Source organism: Paramacrobiotus metropolitanus, unplaced genomic scaffold, assembly GCF_019649055.1.
Source record: "Paramacrobiotus metropolitanus isolate TYO unplaced genomic scaffold, Prichtersi_v1.0 Parri_scaffold0000300, whole genome shotgun sequence".
In the NCBI taxonomy this organism is placed as follows: Eukaryota; Metazoa; Tardigrada; class Eutardigrada; order Parachela; family Macrobiotidae; genus Paramacrobiotus; species Paramacrobiotus metropolitanus.
This window is the reverse complement of record NW_026570520.1, coordinates 42,514-62,331: the sequence shown is the minus strand read 5'-3', so window position 1 is coordinate 62,331 and position 19,818 is coordinate 42,514. Positions and strand designations below refer to the sequence as shown.

The 19,818-nt window shown below is 40.4% G+C and overlaps 5 protein-coding genes and 1 long non-coding RNA gene across 10 annotated transcripts; 2 read left to right on the top strand and 4 right to left on the bottom strand.

The window, feature by feature from the left end:
• Positions 1-1,092: 1,092 nt before the first annotated feature.
• Positions 1,093-3,116, bottom strand: LOC129601924 (uncharacterized). The gene is made up of 3 exons (XR_008692304.1): positions 2,565-3,116; positions 1,750-2,243; positions 1,093-1,470 (listed from the first exon to the last, which is right to left on the bottom strand). It is a non-coding gene; the product is annotated as an uncharacterized LOC129601924 (long non-coding RNA).
• LOC129601923 (cyclin-Q-like) lies at positions 1,149-7,151 on the top strand. 5 transcript variants are annotated; one of them, XM_055500857.1, is made up of 11 exons: positions 1,149-1,604; positions 1,699-2,269; positions 3,197-3,254; positions 4,339-4,389; positions 4,451-4,514; positions 4,632-4,798; positions 5,268-5,353; positions 5,430-5,559; positions 5,851-5,933; positions 6,085-6,226; positions 6,779-7,151. In XM_055500857.1, the coding sequence occupies exons 2-11, from the start codon at positions 2,214-2,216 to the stop codon at positions 6,860-6,862; spliced, it is 921 nt and encodes a 306-aa protein (XP_055356832.1). In that variant the 5' UTR covers positions 1,149-1,604; positions 1,699-2,213; the 3' UTR covers positions 6,863-7,151. The 5 variants fall into 5 exon arrangements, with proteins under 5 accessions (XP_055356832.1, XP_055356835.1, XP_055356836.1 ...); XM_055500861.1 differs by lacking the exons at positions 1,149-1,604; positions 1,699-2,269; positions 3,197-3,254 and adding an exon at positions 3,640-3,797; XM_055500860.1 differs by lacking the exons at positions 1,149-1,604; positions 1,699-2,269 and having other exon boundaries at positions 3,202-3,254; positions 4,355-4,514; positions 6,779-7,148.
• LOC129601922 (tyrosine 3-monooxygenase-like) lies at positions 7,025-12,427 on the bottom strand. Its single transcript, XM_055500855.1, has 12 exons — positions 12,274-12,427; positions 10,751-10,852; positions 10,174-10,461; positions 9,771-10,043; positions 9,252-9,319; positions 8,885-9,081; positions 8,546-8,631; positions 8,395-8,444; positions 8,180-8,306; positions 7,943-8,122; positions 7,719-7,768; positions 7,025-7,445 (listed from the first exon to the last, which is right to left on the bottom strand). Exons 1-12 carry the CDS (start codon positions 12,322-12,324, stop codon positions 7,265-7,267), a joined length of 1,653 nt encoding a protein of 550 aa, XP_055356830.1. The 5' UTR covers positions 12,325-12,427; the 3' UTR covers positions 7,025-7,264.
• A 2,179-nt stretch (positions 12,428-14,606) lies between these two features.
• Positions 14,607-15,800, top strand: LOC129601919 (uncharacterized). Its single transcript, XM_055500852.1, has 2 exons — positions 14,607-14,807; positions 14,930-15,800. Exons 1-2 carry the CDS (start codon positions 14,747-14,749, stop codon positions 15,622-15,624), a joined length of 756 nt encoding a protein of 251 aa, XP_055356827.1. The 5' UTR covers positions 14,607-14,746; the 3' UTR covers positions 15,625-15,800.
• On the bottom strand, positions 15,675-17,804 carry LOC129601917 (uncharacterized). The gene is made up of 4 exons (XM_055500850.1): positions 17,583-17,804; positions 16,929-17,133; positions 16,515-16,595; positions 15,675-16,351 (listed from the first exon to the last, which is right to left on the bottom strand). The coding sequence occupies exons 1-4, from the start codon at positions 17,769-17,771 to the stop codon at positions 16,011-16,013; spliced, it is 816 nt and encodes a 271-aa protein (XP_055356825.1). The 5' UTR covers positions 17,772-17,804; the 3' UTR covers positions 15,675-16,010.
• A 492-nt stretch (positions 17,805-18,296) lies between these two features.
• LOC129601921 (uncharacterized) lies at positions 18,297-19,602 on the bottom strand. The gene is made up of 4 exons (XM_055500854.1): positions 19,384-19,602; positions 19,108-19,309; positions 18,852-18,932; positions 18,297-18,779 (listed from the first exon to the last, which is right to left on the bottom strand). Exons 1-4 carry the CDS (start codon positions 19,507-19,509, stop codon positions 18,442-18,444), a joined length of 747 nt encoding a protein of 248 aa, XP_055356829.1. The 5' UTR covers positions 19,510-19,602; the 3' UTR covers positions 18,297-18,441.
• Between the last annotated feature and the right edge of the window lie 216 nt (positions 19,603-19,818).

Below are 19,818 nucleotides of genomic sequence, written 5' to 3'. Positions count from 1 at the left end.
AATCCAAAGGATAACTCGTCGACTTTAATAAAATTAGAGTGGGTGCACTCGTTATCCCCGACCTTGTAGTCTTGTACTAATGTTATAGGAAATTGCGTGAACACTGACTGCAGTGCAGTCTGCACTGTCTAGAAGAGAAAGAAAACTTTTCTGTACCCATTTTTCTGGTATGATCTCGAATACTCGTACAACGTTCGCACATAAACGTTCGTAGATAAACGTTCGTACAACTTCCTACACTTCGTACTTGATTATACCTGTATTGTATAATACTGTATTGAATTGAATACCTGTATATTGAATTGTATACCTATAATTATATTGAATTGTATACCTGCATTGTTTCGAAGCCACAGGCTGGACAACGTACGATTATTCAACGCCATCCCGCATCCAATGTACCGCATCCACGGTCTACCATACCGGCGGTATGCAAGGTAGACCGTGGATGCGGTACCTCACAAGGCAGGATGATAGCAGATGTGCGTATAGATACAGTACTTACTTGTACAGCCGCTACTACCGTACAGCGTACTGATGTTTAAAAACAAATCCATTTCTAACGGTAAGTAACAGTGTAACACTTAAAGATGCGGTTGGTTGATTCAAAACGACTGGCTGTTTCAGTTTTTCAGATCTACCAGATTCATAATTTTGATGTACCGCTGGGACCATATTTTACGATCGGTGCACACTGCACAACCTTTACAAAAACGTTCACAGGAACATGTTAACGAAGGAACTGGAATGGCCATACTCTAGCAGCGTTGTCGTCGCATCGCAGTCGAATCGACTTCAGGGTAGATTACGAACTCCGTCGCTCTTGTTCACGTTGAACTCTTTTCTGCTTTGCAAAGCTCTGTTAAAAGGTTAATTTAAGTTAAAAGCTTAAGCTTTTAAAAGTTTCATGATTAACAGTTAACAGCCTGTGATCCATAAAAAGCGATATGTTCCATTGTTCATGGGAGGGGGTTCTCGCGCGTTTAACCAAAGGCTATTCAAGTGCGTTGTTGAGCTCTGGTGATTAATTTGCTGCAAACAAATAAATAAATGCTATCTGCAAACACTTTACTCGTCAGCAAATGTACACGGTTCTTTATTATTCCAGAGAATGCGCCAACACCAATCATGACACAAAACCTGCTTACAAAGATGTGTTTCATGATCGGTTTACGCAGTGGAACCGGTTATTCTGACAGGCAACAAGAGATGAACAAAATTCAACTCCCACGGCCAAGCCGCAAAAACCTCAAACGACAAAACATAAAACGATACACTTATTCAAAATACAAAATACTCTATTGCAATACGCATGAGACTAGACACGGAAAAAGCTGCAAATTTTTGATAAACTTTGAAAAACGAGACAACAGACATCTCAAACCGTACAAACACCAGGCACATCCAGACTTCCAGTGAGCTGGCATGACTTGCACTACACAACCGGGATAAAATATCACGTCCCGAATACTGCAACAAAAACAAAACCATTACGACGACAAGCGGAAATGACCACATAAAATCTTCGTAAAGGACGAAAATTTTCGACAAAGGCTGACATATGTACCGTTGGGATATTCTCAAGTTACCGTACCACTAATACGGTAAGCAACTACTGATACAAAAAAAAGAAAACCATGCCGAAGATTATGTTACTAACCAACGATGTGATAGCCATTTTTTAATTTTTACTTATAGCAACCGCGTAAGAATTAAGTACAACGTCTAAGCTCTCACTTAATTCCATACCTGCTGTAGTGAATATTCCACCTCCCGATTAACCATGTGAGCAACACGGATCACGTAACCACCACGATTAGAGCACGCCACAAATTCACAGCCCATCAGATCCATCCACCGACCGGAAGACATACCCCACCCTCCTCCGGCGGACCGTCACTCCCTCCCCCCGCCGCTTATCAGGCCCTTCATCTTCGTCGTCTACCGTATTTCCCATTACGCGCCGTCTCTGAGTATCCAAAATTTCATCGCGCAGTGATAAAGAAGCTAGCCGAACATGCGCAGAGCGCACGGAATTTTTCAATACTATAAGATTGTCCTCGGCCTCCGCGACGAAAGACACACTGGCGACGATGCAGTACAGCAGCAGCAGTAGGGTGAAGATGCCACCCGCGATCAGGCAGAGACGGAAGTGCCGGATGTACTGTTGGGGTCGGGGATGCTTGAAGGAATCGGGGGGATGGAGGTGATTCATGCATTCATGGGGATGGCTCGCCTTCGATCTGGAAACAGATTCCAACCATGCCATGTACGCATTTTCGTCATACACCTCCATAGTCATCGTTAAACGCAAACTTCAGTTATTGTACATTTCAGAAAATATGTAAATAAGTTACATTCACGCAAGTGGGTATAGATTATAGAAACCGAGAAACAATGAAATAAATCTAATAAGATGATAAGAAGACTGCAAGCTGTAAGGTAGCTTTAGCTGCTAAGAAATTAACTTTCAATGTTTACAGTAGATAGAAGTTTTTCCCAGGCCGTTTATCGTACTAGGTACTACACTTGGCTAGGAGCCTAGGACCCTTGGTTGAGCTTACCTAAAGATAATAATAGTGGTGATAAAACTGTATGCATCAGGTAAAACTGTAAAAGGCTGCTGACAGAAGTCCGCGCAGAATTCCGATACGTTAATACGACAAGTATGTGAGCACTGAGCAGTTAGTGCTCAAATGAGCATCTCGTATACTATGCAACAGGCCAACCGCACAGCCAAAATAAATCACTACGAGTAAACAAAGTGCAGTGTTATCTTTATGAGTAAAATGCTACAAATTTTAGTGTGAAGTGGGAAACTGTTGGGAGGACATCTCAGGACAATCATAAAAACAGGCTCAGTACGACGTACAGTATGTGCAGTATCACCACGGTGGTAAAATACTCGTACAGTTATAAAATATTAAAACTTTCCGCTCATTCGCAGCCCGTATGGAGCAGCAGGCAATGGGAAAAAAGGTTTATTATAAATCTGTCAACCGATCTTCAATCATGATTCTTATCGTAAAGCAAGTAATACTGTACACTAACTTCGAAACATCAAAATTGAGTAAAAATTAAAAAATGATAAAAAACTAATGGTAAGTGACGCAGCACTCCGCAGACAGGCTGAGACAGCTGTTTCAAAAAGACGCTACAAATAATACTCGTACGAGTACCCAATTCTCCGTTTCAGGTTTCAGGCTTTGGAAGCATACAAATGCGGGCGGTTGCCTTATCATCAAATTCTAAAGGTACTCTATATAATATATATATCAACCTTTATTGAGTTCCATTTGCTGTTATGCGGCAAAAAACCCCTATTACAAATTAGGGGAAAAGGCACGCATAACCTATTCTTTTTTAAAGTTTTGTAAACAAAACTCGCGCAACGGAAGCATCAATAAGGTAAAAGACCGCTTGCTCTCCTCTACATTACACATGAATCATTTTTTTGGTAATTTTAAAGAAGGAACTAAAGAATATAGAGATTATAAGAGTATATTATGTGGAAAGGACGATCACAATACAATTATGCGGGGTGTATGGCAAGCAACAATGCAACACACACCAACCGCATTTAAAATGAGCAAAATTAATAAACATACATCCATGCACCGTTCTCTGATGGAGAGCAGGATCGTCTTTGGGTGGTTTGCGCTTGGTGGTTACATCGGCTGCACGCTGTTACCGAGAAGCGAGTAGGGATAAAACAAGTCAGTGTGAAAGCGAGAGAGACGTGGAAGACGCGAGCGAGCGAGCGAGTCAGTCAAAGATTCGACGGCAGTGGAATCACAGTGAGTGTAAACGCACTAGCTGATTACGACAAGCATAAGGTTCGATTTAACTTTCGCACACTCTCCAATGTAGCAACGAAACCGATTTTTCCAACATTACATCGAAGATTCTTCAAAAACTTGTGAAAACGTGGAAGTTTTTCAGATTTCAGTATAACACTATTAGTCAGACACCAGAATATGACTTCAGTTATGTTTTGGAAAAAAACTGAAATTTCAAAAAAATATGGAATATTAATTATGTAAATTATCACTCTACTGTACGTGCTTATAAGGAATTCTGAAAAATAATGATCTGTCATAGTGTCATAGATGCCGCATCTGTGTCATTCTATCCACAATTTTTTTCGGCGCTGTAGAAGTCAGTTTGAATGGAATTTAACAAAACTTCGTATAATCACATGTTTTATATGTTCTTTGTACATACTGCACACCGTACTCGTGCCTACGCTTGTACGGGTACAAGTGCAACCTGTTACATTTATTACAAACAGAGTAATTTTTGAAGTTTTCTTAGCATACTTTTCCGTTTTGTTGTTAGTTGTGTGGCTTTGTGGCACCATCTTTCGTTTTCCGGAGGAAGAAAACTTGGGTAAAGGTTTCAAACGTCTTCTAATGACACCATGTCGACTCCTCGCTCTTTCTCGCGACAGTCATCTGGAATGTTTGGAGGAAATTGTCAGTGGAGACAAGTTATTTTATTTATCCAAGAATGTGGTGAGTCCGTTTGCAAATTTAAACCCGAGATGGAGCATAGCACCACTGCAAGTCTGCAACACATTGATTAATACATTAGATTTAGAATGTTTGTTATTCCGTCATGCTTTTTTGCAGGATTGAAACTTGATGCAAGGGAACTTACGGTGGCTACTGGTTGCATGCTCTTCCAGCGCTGCAAGCGTCTGATGCAGAAAAGCAGCGATACGTTGGAGGATAATGCCAAGAACACGGGGAACTCCAGTGCTTTCGGAAAGGCAATGAATATCTTCGAAGATGATTACGTGAGTTATAGAAGTCGTCATATTCTGTAAATAATAATTTACTAATTTGTGTAAATTATCTATACTATCTGGTTGCTTTTGTATTTTTCCTTAAATATTAATTAATAAAATTATAGATTGATGTCTTGAAGGCAGTTGATCTGATAATTCTGATCTGATTGATCTGATTTGTAAGTTGTTACAATTCTCTTTTAATTGTCGTTTATTCTTTTTATGTTCGACATCGCTGATGTTCGGTTGAGACTTGAGAGTATGTTTCGGTTATGTAGCTGTATAATCCGCTGCACTGCAGTTTTATGGTAGATGTATTACTATGGACAAACGATAAGCGATGCACAAAGTAGTTTTAATACACATTTTGTGACGTCCCATTTCCGTTTACAGTTTATACGTAGAAGGACTGATCACGAATCCATGAAGTTTTTGAAGTTAATAATTTATTTTTGCGGAAATATTGGCGTTTTGACAGAGTTTGGCCTGTGGTTGCTTATTATTGGCCGGAAAGATCGAGGAGAATCACCTCAACGTGCGAAAATTGATCAACGTGGCATACAAGTCAGTACGTAACGTTTATTATAAGCGTGCCGAAATTTTAAAGCGAAACAATTCACCGAATCTCCCATTATTTTAGCACCGTTTTCCGGGATCGCGAACTAACGAACATCGATGATTACTATGCTTTGCGCACTTCTTTCATGACGTTGGAGCTGTGGATTTTGCGGTTAATGAATTTCCATCCTGACTGTCACCATCCGCACAAGGTACTGTAAGGACAGTATAAACAAAACCACAGCAAAGCTGCCATGAAAAACAACATCGGGTACAAATCATTCCCGATCAGCCAATCTAAAAGCTAAAAAGACAGTGTTTATTACGCGCATAACCAAAAATTGGTTAGTGTGGACGCCATTGCTTGAAGATCATCAGGCAGCCCGTTTTGTCGTAATAAATGTTTGTTTGTTTTGTCTTGAGTAATTTTTACCTTCCTTTTGATGACATTAATTTTTTCAGCTTATACTTCATTAAGCATTACACTGTATTTCTGTTTTTAGTATCTCGTATGCTTCCTCAAAGTTCTTGAAGATTGGTTACCTCGTGGTGTACTAAGAGAGCATCCTGTTATCGGAGTCTGTTGGTGAGAATTTTACTTGTAATCCTGCCATTTGATACGAGGCGCTCGTAAATCGAATCTTCCTACAACGAAGTGAAAGAATAATCTTGTTAACCTGTATTTATCCAAGTCGCATCCAACTATGATTTATCGTGTTTTCTTCTGTGGCGGACAGGGCGTTATTGCGAGATTCCTATTGCACATCGTTGGTTATGGATGTCTTACCGGAACACTTAGCCGTCGCAGTTATTGCTTGCGCCTTGCAGATTTTTCATGTTGCCGTTCCTGTTAGTGAATCGGGACAACCATGGACCAAGGTACGTCAGCACTTGATTTATTGTGCGTGGAAATTGTGAATGAAACGGATTTAATTAGCTTAAATTCGCTAGAGTGTACTCGGCATTCGTTTAATATGGAGTTTAACGTTAATACATGGGATTACGTATGCTCGTACGATAGTTGCTCCTATTGTATAAATTGTTTAATGCAGTAGTACTGCGCTTGAATTGACTACTCTAGTTAATAACAATCGCATACTGGGCGATTCCGTAATATCGGCTTTTGGCACCCTGTGCCCCGGTAGCTTCTTTCATCCAGTGACATTTGACCACCAGTTTGCTGCTTTTCGCATTTAATTGTTCTCACGATAAAATAAGTACTCGTACAGTATGTATGTACAACAGAAAAACAGGGGAAACAGAACTGGCTGTATTGCCCAAGCGCAAAAAATACTTTTCTGCTAAAAATATTTGAAGATATGCAGTAGCAGCTACTGCTGAAAATTCCTAAACTAACGACGTTAGGCATGGATTACTGTTGCTCACACCACATCCGCTGATTGTCTTTCGTAATCTTGTTTATTTTTCTAGGCGCTCTGTTCCGACTTGGATCAAACACAATTGGACGCCATTGTCCAGATTCTTATTTCAGTTTATTCTGAACAGAATTCATAATGTATTCCGCATTGAGCACTTTTATAGCGGTCCTTTTTCTAAACTGGAGATCTCAAATGTGTGGGTCAAACGGACCTTTGTTTATGTGTTTTAAATCTTGCGACATAGCTGGAGGTGGATTATATTGTTGTTCGTTTGCTACGAGAAATTGCGGTTGCCTTTGTTTTCGTTTTTTAAACAACAGGAAAACATTGACAAATTACTTGATCATAATTTGATCGAGCTGAGAGGTACTTACAGCATGATAAGTTCATAAATTATAGCGCATTACAACGGTTTGCAAGTTTTACTGCAATAAAACTGTATAATAATAATTATTTATGATACAAGTACGTAGCTTACGTTTATGATACCGCAGTAATTATGTTTGCAAACAGAATGTGATCATTTCTGCTGTGCTTATCAGCCCTTGACGGATCCTGCATTGCTCAGGGTCACCATAGCTCCATGAATGCGATCCACATCGGTCTTGAGATCCTCGAAGCGCGTCAGCAGCTTCTCCGCCGTGTCCAGGACATCGATGCTCTGTGTGTAGGGATCGTAGTGCACAGCGTAGGGACGTTTAATTGACGCAGTATACATCCTGTAACAACGTCCGACGTACTTACTCGTCTATTTTGCACCTATGTAAAATTCTTCGGAAAATACAATAAGTGGGACGGCAGAAAATACAATAAGTGGGACGGCAGTAGTCACGTGAATATATAGTCCCTGTAATGTTACGAGCGAATATTCTGTAGAAAAGTGAGGGTGCGGCACTTTTATTACTAACTGTAATGAATTGCGTACGTTTGTGATTTATCTGCCTAAGTTCATGGTTTGTTGAATACTTGCTCAAAGAAGCAACTTTATTTACCTGAATTTTTCTTTGGCATCTTCAAAACTGTCCGCAACAAAGTATACATCCTGCAAAGTAAAGTTCGTGTGAGCGCGTGTCGACGTAACCTCTACTCTACCATGTTTTCAGTTTTCATGCCTATTACAAGTGCAGCCTATACGAGTGGATGTTCTGTGAATGGCGTTTTAAGTAGTCACCGGTTTTCAGCGACAGCGGTGATTAATTAAAACGCCATGTTTTACCTGATATGTTTGATCTTGGTAGGGTTCTATGGCCGTTAAAAAGGGATCAAATTGGCGTTTTTCGGGAACATCCGACAATGCATGCATGAGTTCACCGAAAGATGACAAAAGACCGGCCCCGTACGCTTTAATGGTGTCATATTCTTTACACAATCCAAATTCCACAGTGAACCAATACAACTGAAAAAAGCTTCAGTCGGCATGGATGGTTTAGGCCAAGCCACAGTATGTTCGTACCGTAGACAATTTTGTTATCTCTTCATCGGACACTCCCAGAGATGCTAAACCGATTTCCTGTGAAAACTGCGCAAAATAGGGATCCGCCAGCAGGGGAACGTGACCCAGCAGTTCGTGCACACAGTCTCTGCCAGTAAGTACATCCATACTTGTGTTAGTTCATTATGACCGTGTTACTATTATTTCGATTTTTGTACTACATATAGGTACTTAACGGTTCAGGAGAATGGTTTGGTTTAGAGGCATGACGAATGTATTGCGTGCACTGCAACATACAATTACAACAATGAACAAGCATACGTGAAAATAAGTTTCTGAAGGAAGCGCAGATACATTGCTATAAGTACTGCCGTTTGAGAAACGCACCTGAAATACTCGGAACGCTAAACTAGCAAGAAAATCCCGGGCAGTCAGTAAACCGGCAGCAGGTCGCAGTGAAAACCCTGAGCGGCCTGAAATATGCTCTGATTATGCTATCATACTCCAAACAGTTTTTGCAAAGGTCAAACGTGTACTATGCTCAATCCCGAGAGCAAGAAAAAGTATAGTTTTATTGGCCAGATAAGGCCATTGTGGAAGCCTTAATTAAACGCTATTCAATTAAATGCTAATGCAGCTGCCATTGGCGTTAGCGTGACCCTTGCTTTCCCAAAGCTATTTTGGGCTCATACTTGATTGTAGTCTATTAGCATTATCGGCTACTACTTTTCATGAATCGGGAAACAGTCTCTAGTTGTGGGATTTTGTCCTCCGCGTAGATTCCCTCTTTTTCCAGCATAGTAAAGATATCGCGATAGGGTTTGCAAGCGTGCGTCGGCTGTAGTTCCTTTAATTGGCGATAAATAAGCCGCCACGTTTCCACCTCTTCCGGTGCGTATTCCACATCGGGAATGGTGTCGCCGCTGCACACAAATTACACAGTGGCCATATCGTTAATAAATATCACCCAGCAATCAATTTGCCTATTTGCTGTGCACAAACTATTTGTCTTCTTTTTAAGTAAAAGTCACGAAGACGATGATGACGTAACAGACAACAAGGTTAACGCAGCCGCGCTGGGTGTTTTACATACTGTCGGTACGTGAAAGCCACATCCGCAATCGCCTGTCGCCGCTTCCGATAGGCGGCATCCGACCAACCCTGGAATTACGCCGATAGGTCATTATTAAAAGCAAAAACTATGTAAATACATTCTGCAGAACTGTTGCAGCTTGAAGTGGAGACACATATGTGTTAAAAATTTGTAATTTGGTCAATTATAAAACAGCGCAAAACTGTCTAAACGATACAATATTGATTCTTGACTGGGAAAAAGGTAATTTTTCTTGCACATATTATGGCAAGATTCGAGAGCTGATTGTGGCCACGCACCTGTAAAAGCTAGACGTAATACAAACTATGTTAGTACATGTACCGTATAAGTGTGCTGCAGAGGAAGGAAGTACTCTGTAGTTTAACATGAAATTGTAATAGATTATAACTTATAATATCATTAAATCAGCAAATGCGTGCAAGTGGTGGGAATGGTATAACATTTTCTATAATATTACGGTATTAAGAATAATTATAATACCGATTTCAACATACGTACCGGATGGTCATGGTCCAGTTCAGGTTCGAACTTAGTCATTAGATGATTGCAGTTGTCCAATTCGGCAATTCTTCGCGGGAACCATGAGTCTTTGATGGATAGCTGCTGCTCGGAGAGGATAATTAGTTCCGCTAAGGGTTTGACGTGCTTCAGTTCTTTGGCGCCCGTTAATAATGCCACAACACTGCTGCGCACACTGACCAGCACGTCGAATGCCCCATTGCGTTTTTTGCTGCTGCGTGTCTCGATATGCACGACGTGCACTTGATATTTCTATAGCACACACCAGTTCACAGTACTTCTAAGCTTACACGTTTAAATTTAACATGCCATATTTACGTAAATTTATGAATTTAATGCGCTCAATTAACGTGAGCATGCTTAGCACTGCTGAAACATTTACCTGCAAGATCAGGAGCAGTTCTGGGAGTATTTCTAATCCAGTTTTCAGCGACAAGACCAGTGTGCTAGGAACGATCGCCTGCTTTGCATGACTGTCTAACTGGTCACACCATTCACTGAGTAAGAGCAGATCCCCTGATTCTTCCTCCTCTTCCGGTATGTCTTTACCGAACTGCTGCGAAATGGACTGCCGACGGTGTTGGCGGATTGCCCGCTCTTGCACTTGATGCTCGTGGTGCTCAAATTTGGCATCTTCGATCAGACTGCGATTTCGGGATGTATAGCCGTTCTGCGGATATGCGCAACCTTGAGCTTGCTCAACACACTTGTACAGATACACTATTTCAGCAGACAAAAATATTACTGCTTTGTGCAGCGATTTTCTAGTTGCAAGTCTGCAGCCTATAAGGTTACAAATTAAATACACAATTTCGGTCGCGCACAAGCAGGAAGGGGGCACGACAAGAAGAATAATGTATCTTGCAACACGTACTATGAAATTATGTATAACTCAGTGACAGTGCCGCTGATACGTGTAATTATATAGGAATTTTAGCGAACATTTTCTCCACGGTTACCTCAATGCTGTAGCTCTTCTTGATGACCATTCGCAAAGCCGGTGGCCGAACGGTGGTAGTTGTGGTTCCATTAACTTCCGCCATTTCTCCGCTATTTCTCCACTGAAATACAATTTAACGCTAATTCAAAAAAGGTCACGCGCCGTTTAACAGGTCAATGTACAAAGCTGCGTCGGAAACCCAAAATATTTCCTGTGGTTGGTAAAACTCCAAGGCCAGATTTGCTTCTACAAGTATTTAAATTTTTTGTGATGTAGATAAAGGTCAACGCAACCTCGGTTCAAGTATGGCACAAGTTTCTAGAAGGTTGTGTAAACACTACGTGCAAGTGTTCTTGTTTGAGCAAGATTATATAAGTCCGAAAAAAGCGACTGGAGCACGAGATGTGAATGGTTTGATGGGAGGTGCCACATACGGATCATTGAGTCTTTCAACAGGAAGTACAAAGCTACCGATGCGATGCAGTAGATGTAGATACGAGAATTACGATGCCTCATAAAATTGGTGTCGCTCCAGAATGTCGTATTGAATATTAGATACACTTGTAACATGCGCAAGGTCGGGGTCAACTGTTGTGCGCACTTTTCATTTACAGGACTATACAATTTACAGCGACTTAAGCACAGGTATAATACAGTGGAGCAGGTATAGTCACGACTCACAAAGTGTTTTCGATTGACTTGCGGCATCTGACTCACACAGTAACCTAACATGTAAAGAAGGCGGTGTTGATTGCAACAATCATTTTTACTCGAAATCTGTTTTGGATGCTTACGAACTGATACAACTAAAAACGATGCAGATTTACAAACCGACATCTAGTTCTGTGTCAAAAAATTAGTATATATTACTTAATCTGTAAACGAAAATTTCCAGTGCAGTATATTATTTTATTTATTATCTACTGGGAAGTTTTTTTTATTTTTTATGGATTACTTTTGCAGTTGTTGTGCATAAAATTTGCGCACAAAATGGTATTTTTAAAACACAGCGCTATTTATTGTTCACAACTTTTTTTATTTATTTATTTTCGAAACAAAACGGATGCTTTTTTATTAAATCTAAGAGGGCACTAGTTACGTATTATTTTTATAGTCACTCAATATTACGATAAATACATACTGCAGATAGGAGGTATGCAACAAAAAGCGAATAATTTATTGTCGAAGAGACATGAAGTCTGGCATAGTCAGCTAACTCTCCTAACCAGAAAAACTGCAAGAATGCTGTATATAATGACCAGAATATAATTAGGTTTCTTCAAGTTTTTGGGCACCATTTGTAAAATTGTTTTGCAAACAAAAATGTATTTGCCACACTGTTTGTCTTCAAATCCTATTTTCTTAAAAAGAAGGATGAATTTGTTGCCCGTTTCGATATAACTTTGTATTGAATATGTGCTAATACGTCAAAAGTGCTTTTAAAAACTTGCTAAGCTGACTTGTAAACGATCAACGCTTTCGCGTACCACGCAGGATGTTTGACCTGAAGTACTCGTACATGGCCGTCGACCGTGGCATTACATCTTGAAAATGATCGAGCATTTCTTCCGTACTTTCTTCGGAATGCAGCATCGTCCATTCAGCGGGATGTTACAAGCAAGTGCACTTAGGTAATCAATACTTTTGCACGGTTTTTAACAATCATCAATAACATTTCTTCTGCAGCTCCACTCATTTAACAACAATATTTGACTTTTTAACGCTGATGACAATTATTATGGCACATTGTGTGTTTATAGCCGGTGACGTCAAACAGGAGCTTGCAACCCTGTTGCAAATGCTTTTTTCGCCCGGCCGTGTCGTGCATGATGGTCGATAATGGCTATTCCCGCAAATACATACACTGCTTCCATAGCCGATGATTTTAGTAATTCTGTTGCTGTCACCCGCAATAGCTATACGGCTTACGCATTTTTTCGAACTTCTATTTACAGCTCATACGAGTGCAAAAAAAATTAAAATGCTGGGTGAGTAAGCGAAAAGTAGTTTAAGATTTGCAAAAAATTACTATAATATTATAATTGCAGCGTGTTTTTTAAAAGGCAGGGTCATCATATTCTCAAACGCAGTTGCTCGAGTGCATGAATAATGCTATTGTGTATTCGTAAGGAAACTGGTTTGATTACATTGTTTTATGTTAACAAACACGGAGTGTAGCTCCTTGTAACCTCACAGCTTGTTCCGAATACAAATTTCGTGCTTTGAATTTCACAAAAAATTCATAATGCTTCCGGCAAAACCGACTACTCTCTGATTTTGTTTTACAACCAAAAAAACAAAAACATGTGCATAACGCATTCTGTTAAGGCAAAACTGTACGGCAAAAGGCATATACGGGGCACGTGTGTACTATTACAGTAATTTATTCGCAATCGACTCGACTTTTTTAACTGGAGTGGAGCTGAAAGAAATCCTTCGAAGGTATTTTGTTACATTTCCGACATAGCAACCACATTGCTGTTCATCTTATTATCTAATGATGGGTCACTCGAAATCTGTTATAATTTTGCTAATCTGCGCCGCATGCTGGATCCAAGAGGCATCCAGTATGGGCTGCTATTCCGTAGCGCGAAATGGTGATACCTGTGTGAATTTCGCAAAACTTCACGGAATCAACGATATAAATCGGCTGCTGGCGATGAATCCCCGCATCAACTGCGCCAATCTGGGAGAAGGAAATATTATTTATGTCCGACGGAATCAGCTGTGCGGCAGCAGGTGTACCCCCTTTTCTTGTTGAGATTTCGCCATGCTCGAGTATTTGTACAGTGGTGCACATTCAGAGCTTCAAGTTTTTGCTAAACATTTTGATGATCAGTAAATGAACATGGGCACCTTATTTTTGAGCAGGATGTATTTTCCATCTAAGTTTGTTGCAAGTCGTCGAAATAATTTCTGTCTGTTTGTCAGTTAAATAACCATTTATAAATGAGAGGAAAAAAAGCCAATAAAGGTCGCGGCAATTTGATTACTGTGCTACATGTAGCTTTAAGAAAACACTAATACCATTTCGCGACCAAAGCGCGGTTGCAAATTTGGAGCAGTTTCATCGAATCAGTGATAAACCATCTGCAGCTGTAGTACCTGCAGTACGTCAGTATGGACAGCAACAAAAACACTTGAATGATATCATGGTAATTCGTAACCCTCAGAAACACCAATCAAAATTTATATGCAAACAAACACCTAATACAAAGTGTTTTTGAATTAGGGCGGCTGATTACTTGCCTGTCAATTTAATATTTGAAAAATACGAGTACAAAGAATTTCGAACAGGTACTGTAGCTGTCTAGGCAAGCAGTACTGCAATACATTTCCAAAGTGTGTGGAATGTCTGAATTTGTCACCATTAACCGCTGTTTAATTTTATTGTGCACAAGAAGTCAGCAAAGTAACACTAAATTAACAAGAAACTTAAGATTGCGTTTTATGGACGCTGCCTTGCAGTTTATAATAATCACTGTACTGCCGGCAGATAAACACAAATTACTGACCACTTCTGATTACTGGTTAACATGGGTGTATATGCCATCGTATAAACAACTAAACATCCATAAGGTTGCTGAAATAGTTATATTGACTAGTGTACAACGGACAGCGCATCTCATGCCGCAATAAAAGGCACTGATGTGCAAAGAAAAGTAAAACCATACCGAATAAACCCCGTTCGATCGTGACCATCCGCGTCTATCCATCCATGGACCGGTATGTAGCATTTTGTGGCCAACAGCGAAATACTGTCCAAAAGTAGAACAACACTTTAATTTCCGTAATAATCTTCCTCTTCACTGCAACCATTTTTTGGACACACCGCTGCGCCGCTGTAATGTATATAACACGAAAACATTTTGAAACCTTGTATTCAGTTTACTATCAAAATCATCTATATCAATTCAATAATTCGATTTCTACATTGTGTGCCGGCAACGACGGAATACTGAGACCGTAAATTGTGGGCCATTCTACAGAACGGCAATACGCTAACGTTCCTACAATGGTATCCCTAAACTGGAATTTTCTGTTAATATCCTTGACTTCTTGTGGACTACTGCGAGGTAATATCGATGTTGTTACGATGCTAATCTGCTAATAAATATCATATTAATTTTATCATGCGCTGTTTTTTTGAGTTTTGATGCCATACCAATATCTGTATGTATTCATTGTATTCATATAGCAACACTAGCTCAAAGTGGTTCGGCATACGCCGGCGGCAATCCTTCCAACTACGGCTCCTCAGGCGGCAACTACGGCAGTGGCGGTGGCAACAACTATGGCGGCGGTGGATACGGTGGCGGTTCCGGATGGGGCGGCGGCGGCGGCGGTCTGGGCGGCTATGGTGGCTTCTACGGCGGGGGACTGTTAGGCGGTCTTGGCGGCCTGGGCGGGCTCGGTCTTCTGGGTGGACTGGGATTGGGCTTCTTTCCTCCTATCGGGTTAATGGGCCTGATGAACAGCGGTTTCAACACGGAGACGGTCAGCATCACTGGTCTGCCGCCGTGGGGCTTTATGGGCGGTGCCGGGGGCGGCGGTGGTCTGCTGGGCGGTCTGGGACTGGGCAGTTTGGGATCATTCGGGCAAGGCTTCGGCACGGGATATCCGGGAGGCGGATACGGTGGAGGAGGATATGGATCAGGAGGCAGTGGTTATGGCAGCGGTGGGTCATATGGAATGGGAGGTGGGTCGTACGGTGCTGGCGGATCGGGCTATGGTAGTGGCTCCGGAAGCGGTTCGTATGGTAGCGGTGGATCGTATGGAACGGGAAGCAGTTCGTATGGAACGGGAAGCAGTTCAACGGGAGGTTACGGTGGCTCAAATAATCTTATTAGTATCCGTGACAAAAATAACCCCGATGTTGATACTCGCAGATAAAGCTGGTTGACTTTTGTGAACTGTATTTTCTGTACATTTCGTCTTCGTGTTCTACCAGTTTCCGTGTACACTGACCCTTTATTTTTATTCTACTGACAAATAAATTACCAGTAAGCAATTATATTATGTTTTCTGCCCAATTGTCAATATCCCACTTTGCAAGGTCATTCTACTGACAAATAAATTACCAGTAAGCAATTATATTATGTTTTCTGCCCAACTGTCAATATCCCACTTTGCAAGGTCAACTTGTCAAAATATTGCAGTAAATTAAAGGTTTAAAAAATTTGTAACGAATTTGCAGCAAGATAACTAAGGAACCAATTGAATCACCGGAATTGTATGTATTACGTCGGTATTTAGTGACCCTTCTTATAGCTATGAATTTAAATAGGATTGGAAATGGGCATTGTAGCAAGGAATCGCGATGGAAACGGTCCAGGTGAGCCTTGAGCGATATTGCAAGGCGGCAAATTGTTGAGGTTCAAATCAAACCCAGAAAACTTCATCTCGGCATGGCTGTAGCATAATGGCTTTAGATACTTGTCCACTTTGTCGCGGATGTAGCTACGCTGAGCATCGGTCAGCAGCGGTGGTTTTACGCGGGTAAACACCCAAAAGCTAGGAGCAGAACAAGTGCCATCGGCGTTTGTGGGATAATCGTCACAACCATACACAATTTCCACGGTGTCATAATCGGTGAATAAAATTGTAGTAGTGATGTTCACTGCGCAAGAAAGAAAATTTATCAGAATGAATTTGTTTGCCCAGCAGTTTATTGTTGCTACACGAATAAACAATAAAAAGTCAGTATCTGTTAATTGCTATCCACAGATCTAGACATCCCAATGCAAAACAGCGACTGGTTTTGGCAATGTTAAATGTCTTACCGATCTCCGAATTCATATCGAAGTATAATGACACGGCGTATCGTTTTCCGGCAGTTGTCATATTTCCTTGATGCCATATTGCTAAAGTAACAGAAAATATCGACTGCAGTTTTGTAAAAGAAATATGCTAAATTACACGTAAACGTGCAGACATATTTACAAGATGTCAAAAAATATTGGCGTAATAGTGAACAGCACTGTAACAGTGTTACTGCTAGAGTACCAGTTGTTAATAAAACTGGGTTTGATAAACGATTAATTCAAAAATAACGGCACAAAAACATAGTAAATTTACGCGTGTTCATTAGAAAACGCAAACAAAGTCGCAGTTAATTATTTATTATAAGGAACCTAATTTGTATTATAAAATGCAAATTTCTTATCGTTTGAATGGCTCAGTGCTCGTATGCATACCGGTGCAGTTATAGAGAGCGTTTGGTCCCGTTTGATTGGCTACTGCAGGTTGGTAAAAATTAATCCACCATGTGGCAAAATATGCACAGGAAGTACACGCGTTCACAGGTGATCCTGGATAGGTGCCTCGCACGGTTCCATTTTTTACGATATTATAAGCTACTTGGTCAAATCCTACCATGTATTCGTACCACAATCCATTCGCCTACAAAGTGAGCTGCATGAAACTGCAAAGCACTATGTATAATAACTAAAGACGTGAAAATTATTGATATTAAAATGAATTATTATTGCAATTACTTATATCAAGGGCAATATACGTAAGCGGGTAATATGATGCAGCTTTAGGGAATTAAGATTTTATCAAGAGTTTAACGCTTGATAACACTTTCCGCCCACACTAGCAATTTAAATGTTTATCTGTTCGACTTAAGGTCAAGTTTAAACAAAAAAATTTACAGAAACTAGAGCAAAAAAACCTTTCAAAATTTTTGAAAGCAGTGCTTATTCAACCATGGAGATCGTTGCAACCACTTAAAGACGCGCAATAGCAACAGTTACCTAAGTAAGCCGCTAGCGCAAGCGATTAATTGGCTGCAGCCTGCAGTTATGGGTGTCATACGAGTATTTACTGAATATAATTTTAATTCATACCCGGTAAACGTCGATCGTCTGTCCGGTAACATATAATGGCGCTTTACAGACACCGGCGCACGCCGATTGCCCAAAAGAAACATGGAGAAAACTAAAAAGTATCAGCACAACAAGAAAAACAAACATCATGGCAACGAAAAATAGGATAAATTTTGTACGAAGAAGATATCTGCTGTTCTCTGAGTCCATTGCACATCGAGCTTCATTTTTATACGGGACGACGTCTTTGAACTAATGAAATCAAAAATTCGAAAAGTCACACGATTTGCGACAGTTGTTGTGACTTTTACGTGTGTGCTTTGTGATTGCATTGATTTAATTGTTTAATTGTTCGTTCCGCGCTGTCACAATTGTCGGTGGCAAAAACAGTGCAGGAAACTTCAAAAGCAAACTGGTTGGCTGGTTTGCAAAGGCAGCACAATTTGCATTTGACAGCTTCCTTTTTGTTCAACAGCAAATAAGGTAACAAGCAAGGCAACAAAAAAAAGTGGGCGACTATTTTGGAAGCGATTTTTACGAAAAATTTCAAAAGATAACGCGTGGATCAAACAAAAATGCTTGGTTTGGATATTTAGGTCGTACATCTCTCGGCTTCCACCTTTTGACGTAATTGACTTGAAAAGTTAGCTAAGTATAAAATGCCTTCACATCACATATAGGAGTATCGGTGTATGAAATATAGAGTATTTTTTATTTCGTTTTCATTATCAATTGTTGTCTTACCAGAAATTTTACAAAGGGCTTGATACACAACTTGGGCTGGGCGGTCTTGCCCGCAGTATTAAAAATTATGTAATTAAATGAGAATGAGCGTATCCCGTGAGACACAGCCAACACATACACACGAAAGATAATGCTGTTAAATTGGAGGTGAAATAGGCACCGTTGCGGCAAATCGGGGCGGAAAGGGAGGTGATCCTTGCGCAATGTTGCATGGCGGAAGATTTTTTAAGGTCAAATCAAATCCAGAAAACTTCATCTGAGCATAACTGTAGCACAACGGCTTTAGGTACGTATCGACTTTATCCTGAATGTATGATCTCTGGGCAGCAGTCAACAGGGGCGCCTGTACTCGCGTGAACACCCAGTACAACACATTGGTACATGTCCCATCCGTATTGAGCGGGAAGTCATCGCATCCGTAGACAATCTCCACTGTGTCGTAATCCGTAAATAAAATTGTTGTTGTGATATTAACTAAAATAAAAATTAACCCTTTTATTATTGCTTTAATGATTGACATGTGAATGTCAGAAAGGAACAACATACAGATATCAGAATTGGGATCGTTGTACAATGACACCGCATATCGTTTGCCGGCTGTGGTCATATTTCCTTGATGCCAAATAGCTGCATAAACGCAAAAAAATCTGAACGTTTTGGTTTACTTATATAAAAATTAGTTTCTATTTCCGTACAAAACAAATATGTACATGTGAAACATATTCATATGCACTAATTATAAAGAGTAAAGCTTTGTTCAAGTACCACGCAGAACGGTACGATTAAAAAGCAAAGTACCAACCGGTGCAGTTGTATTGCGCATTTGGTCCAGTCTGTCCCGCTACAGCCGGAATATAGTAATTAATCCACCACGTCGCAAAGTAAGAGCACGTTGTGCAGGATGACTGGGCACCGGGATATGTTCCGCGGACGGTGCCATTTTTTACAATATTGGTAGCCACTTGGTCGAAACCAACCATGTATTCATACCAGATCCCATTGACCTATGCGCCACAATTCAAATACTACCATAGCAGCATAAACGATAGCATATTCGTGTCGTGAGTTTCTTGCTTACCCGGTAAACATCAACAGTCTGACCCACAACATACAACGGATTGTGACACACTCCGGCACATTGCGATTGCGCTGATGAAGTATGAACGCTCAAAGCGGAAAAGGCTGTTAGGATTAGAATAATCATTTTAAAGTTTTAAATATGTAGCGTGTAGAGTGGATTCAAGCAACTACAATCTAGGTTAACTTTACGTAACTGACAGGATTTTAATTTTCGAATGATTTACTTTTACTTCTTTTAATATGCGCAAAAAAGTAGCGCAACGCGAACCACCAATTAAAAGCATTTTCTGTTGAAGTGGGTAAGAATAGTGTTCGACTGTTTGTCAAGATTTCTCAGACATGCAGCGTTCAAATTATACTTGTCCATTTTCATTGTCTGGTAAAAACATTCACACATTCGGAACAAAGACACTACTTCTCAGTGGACAAGCCG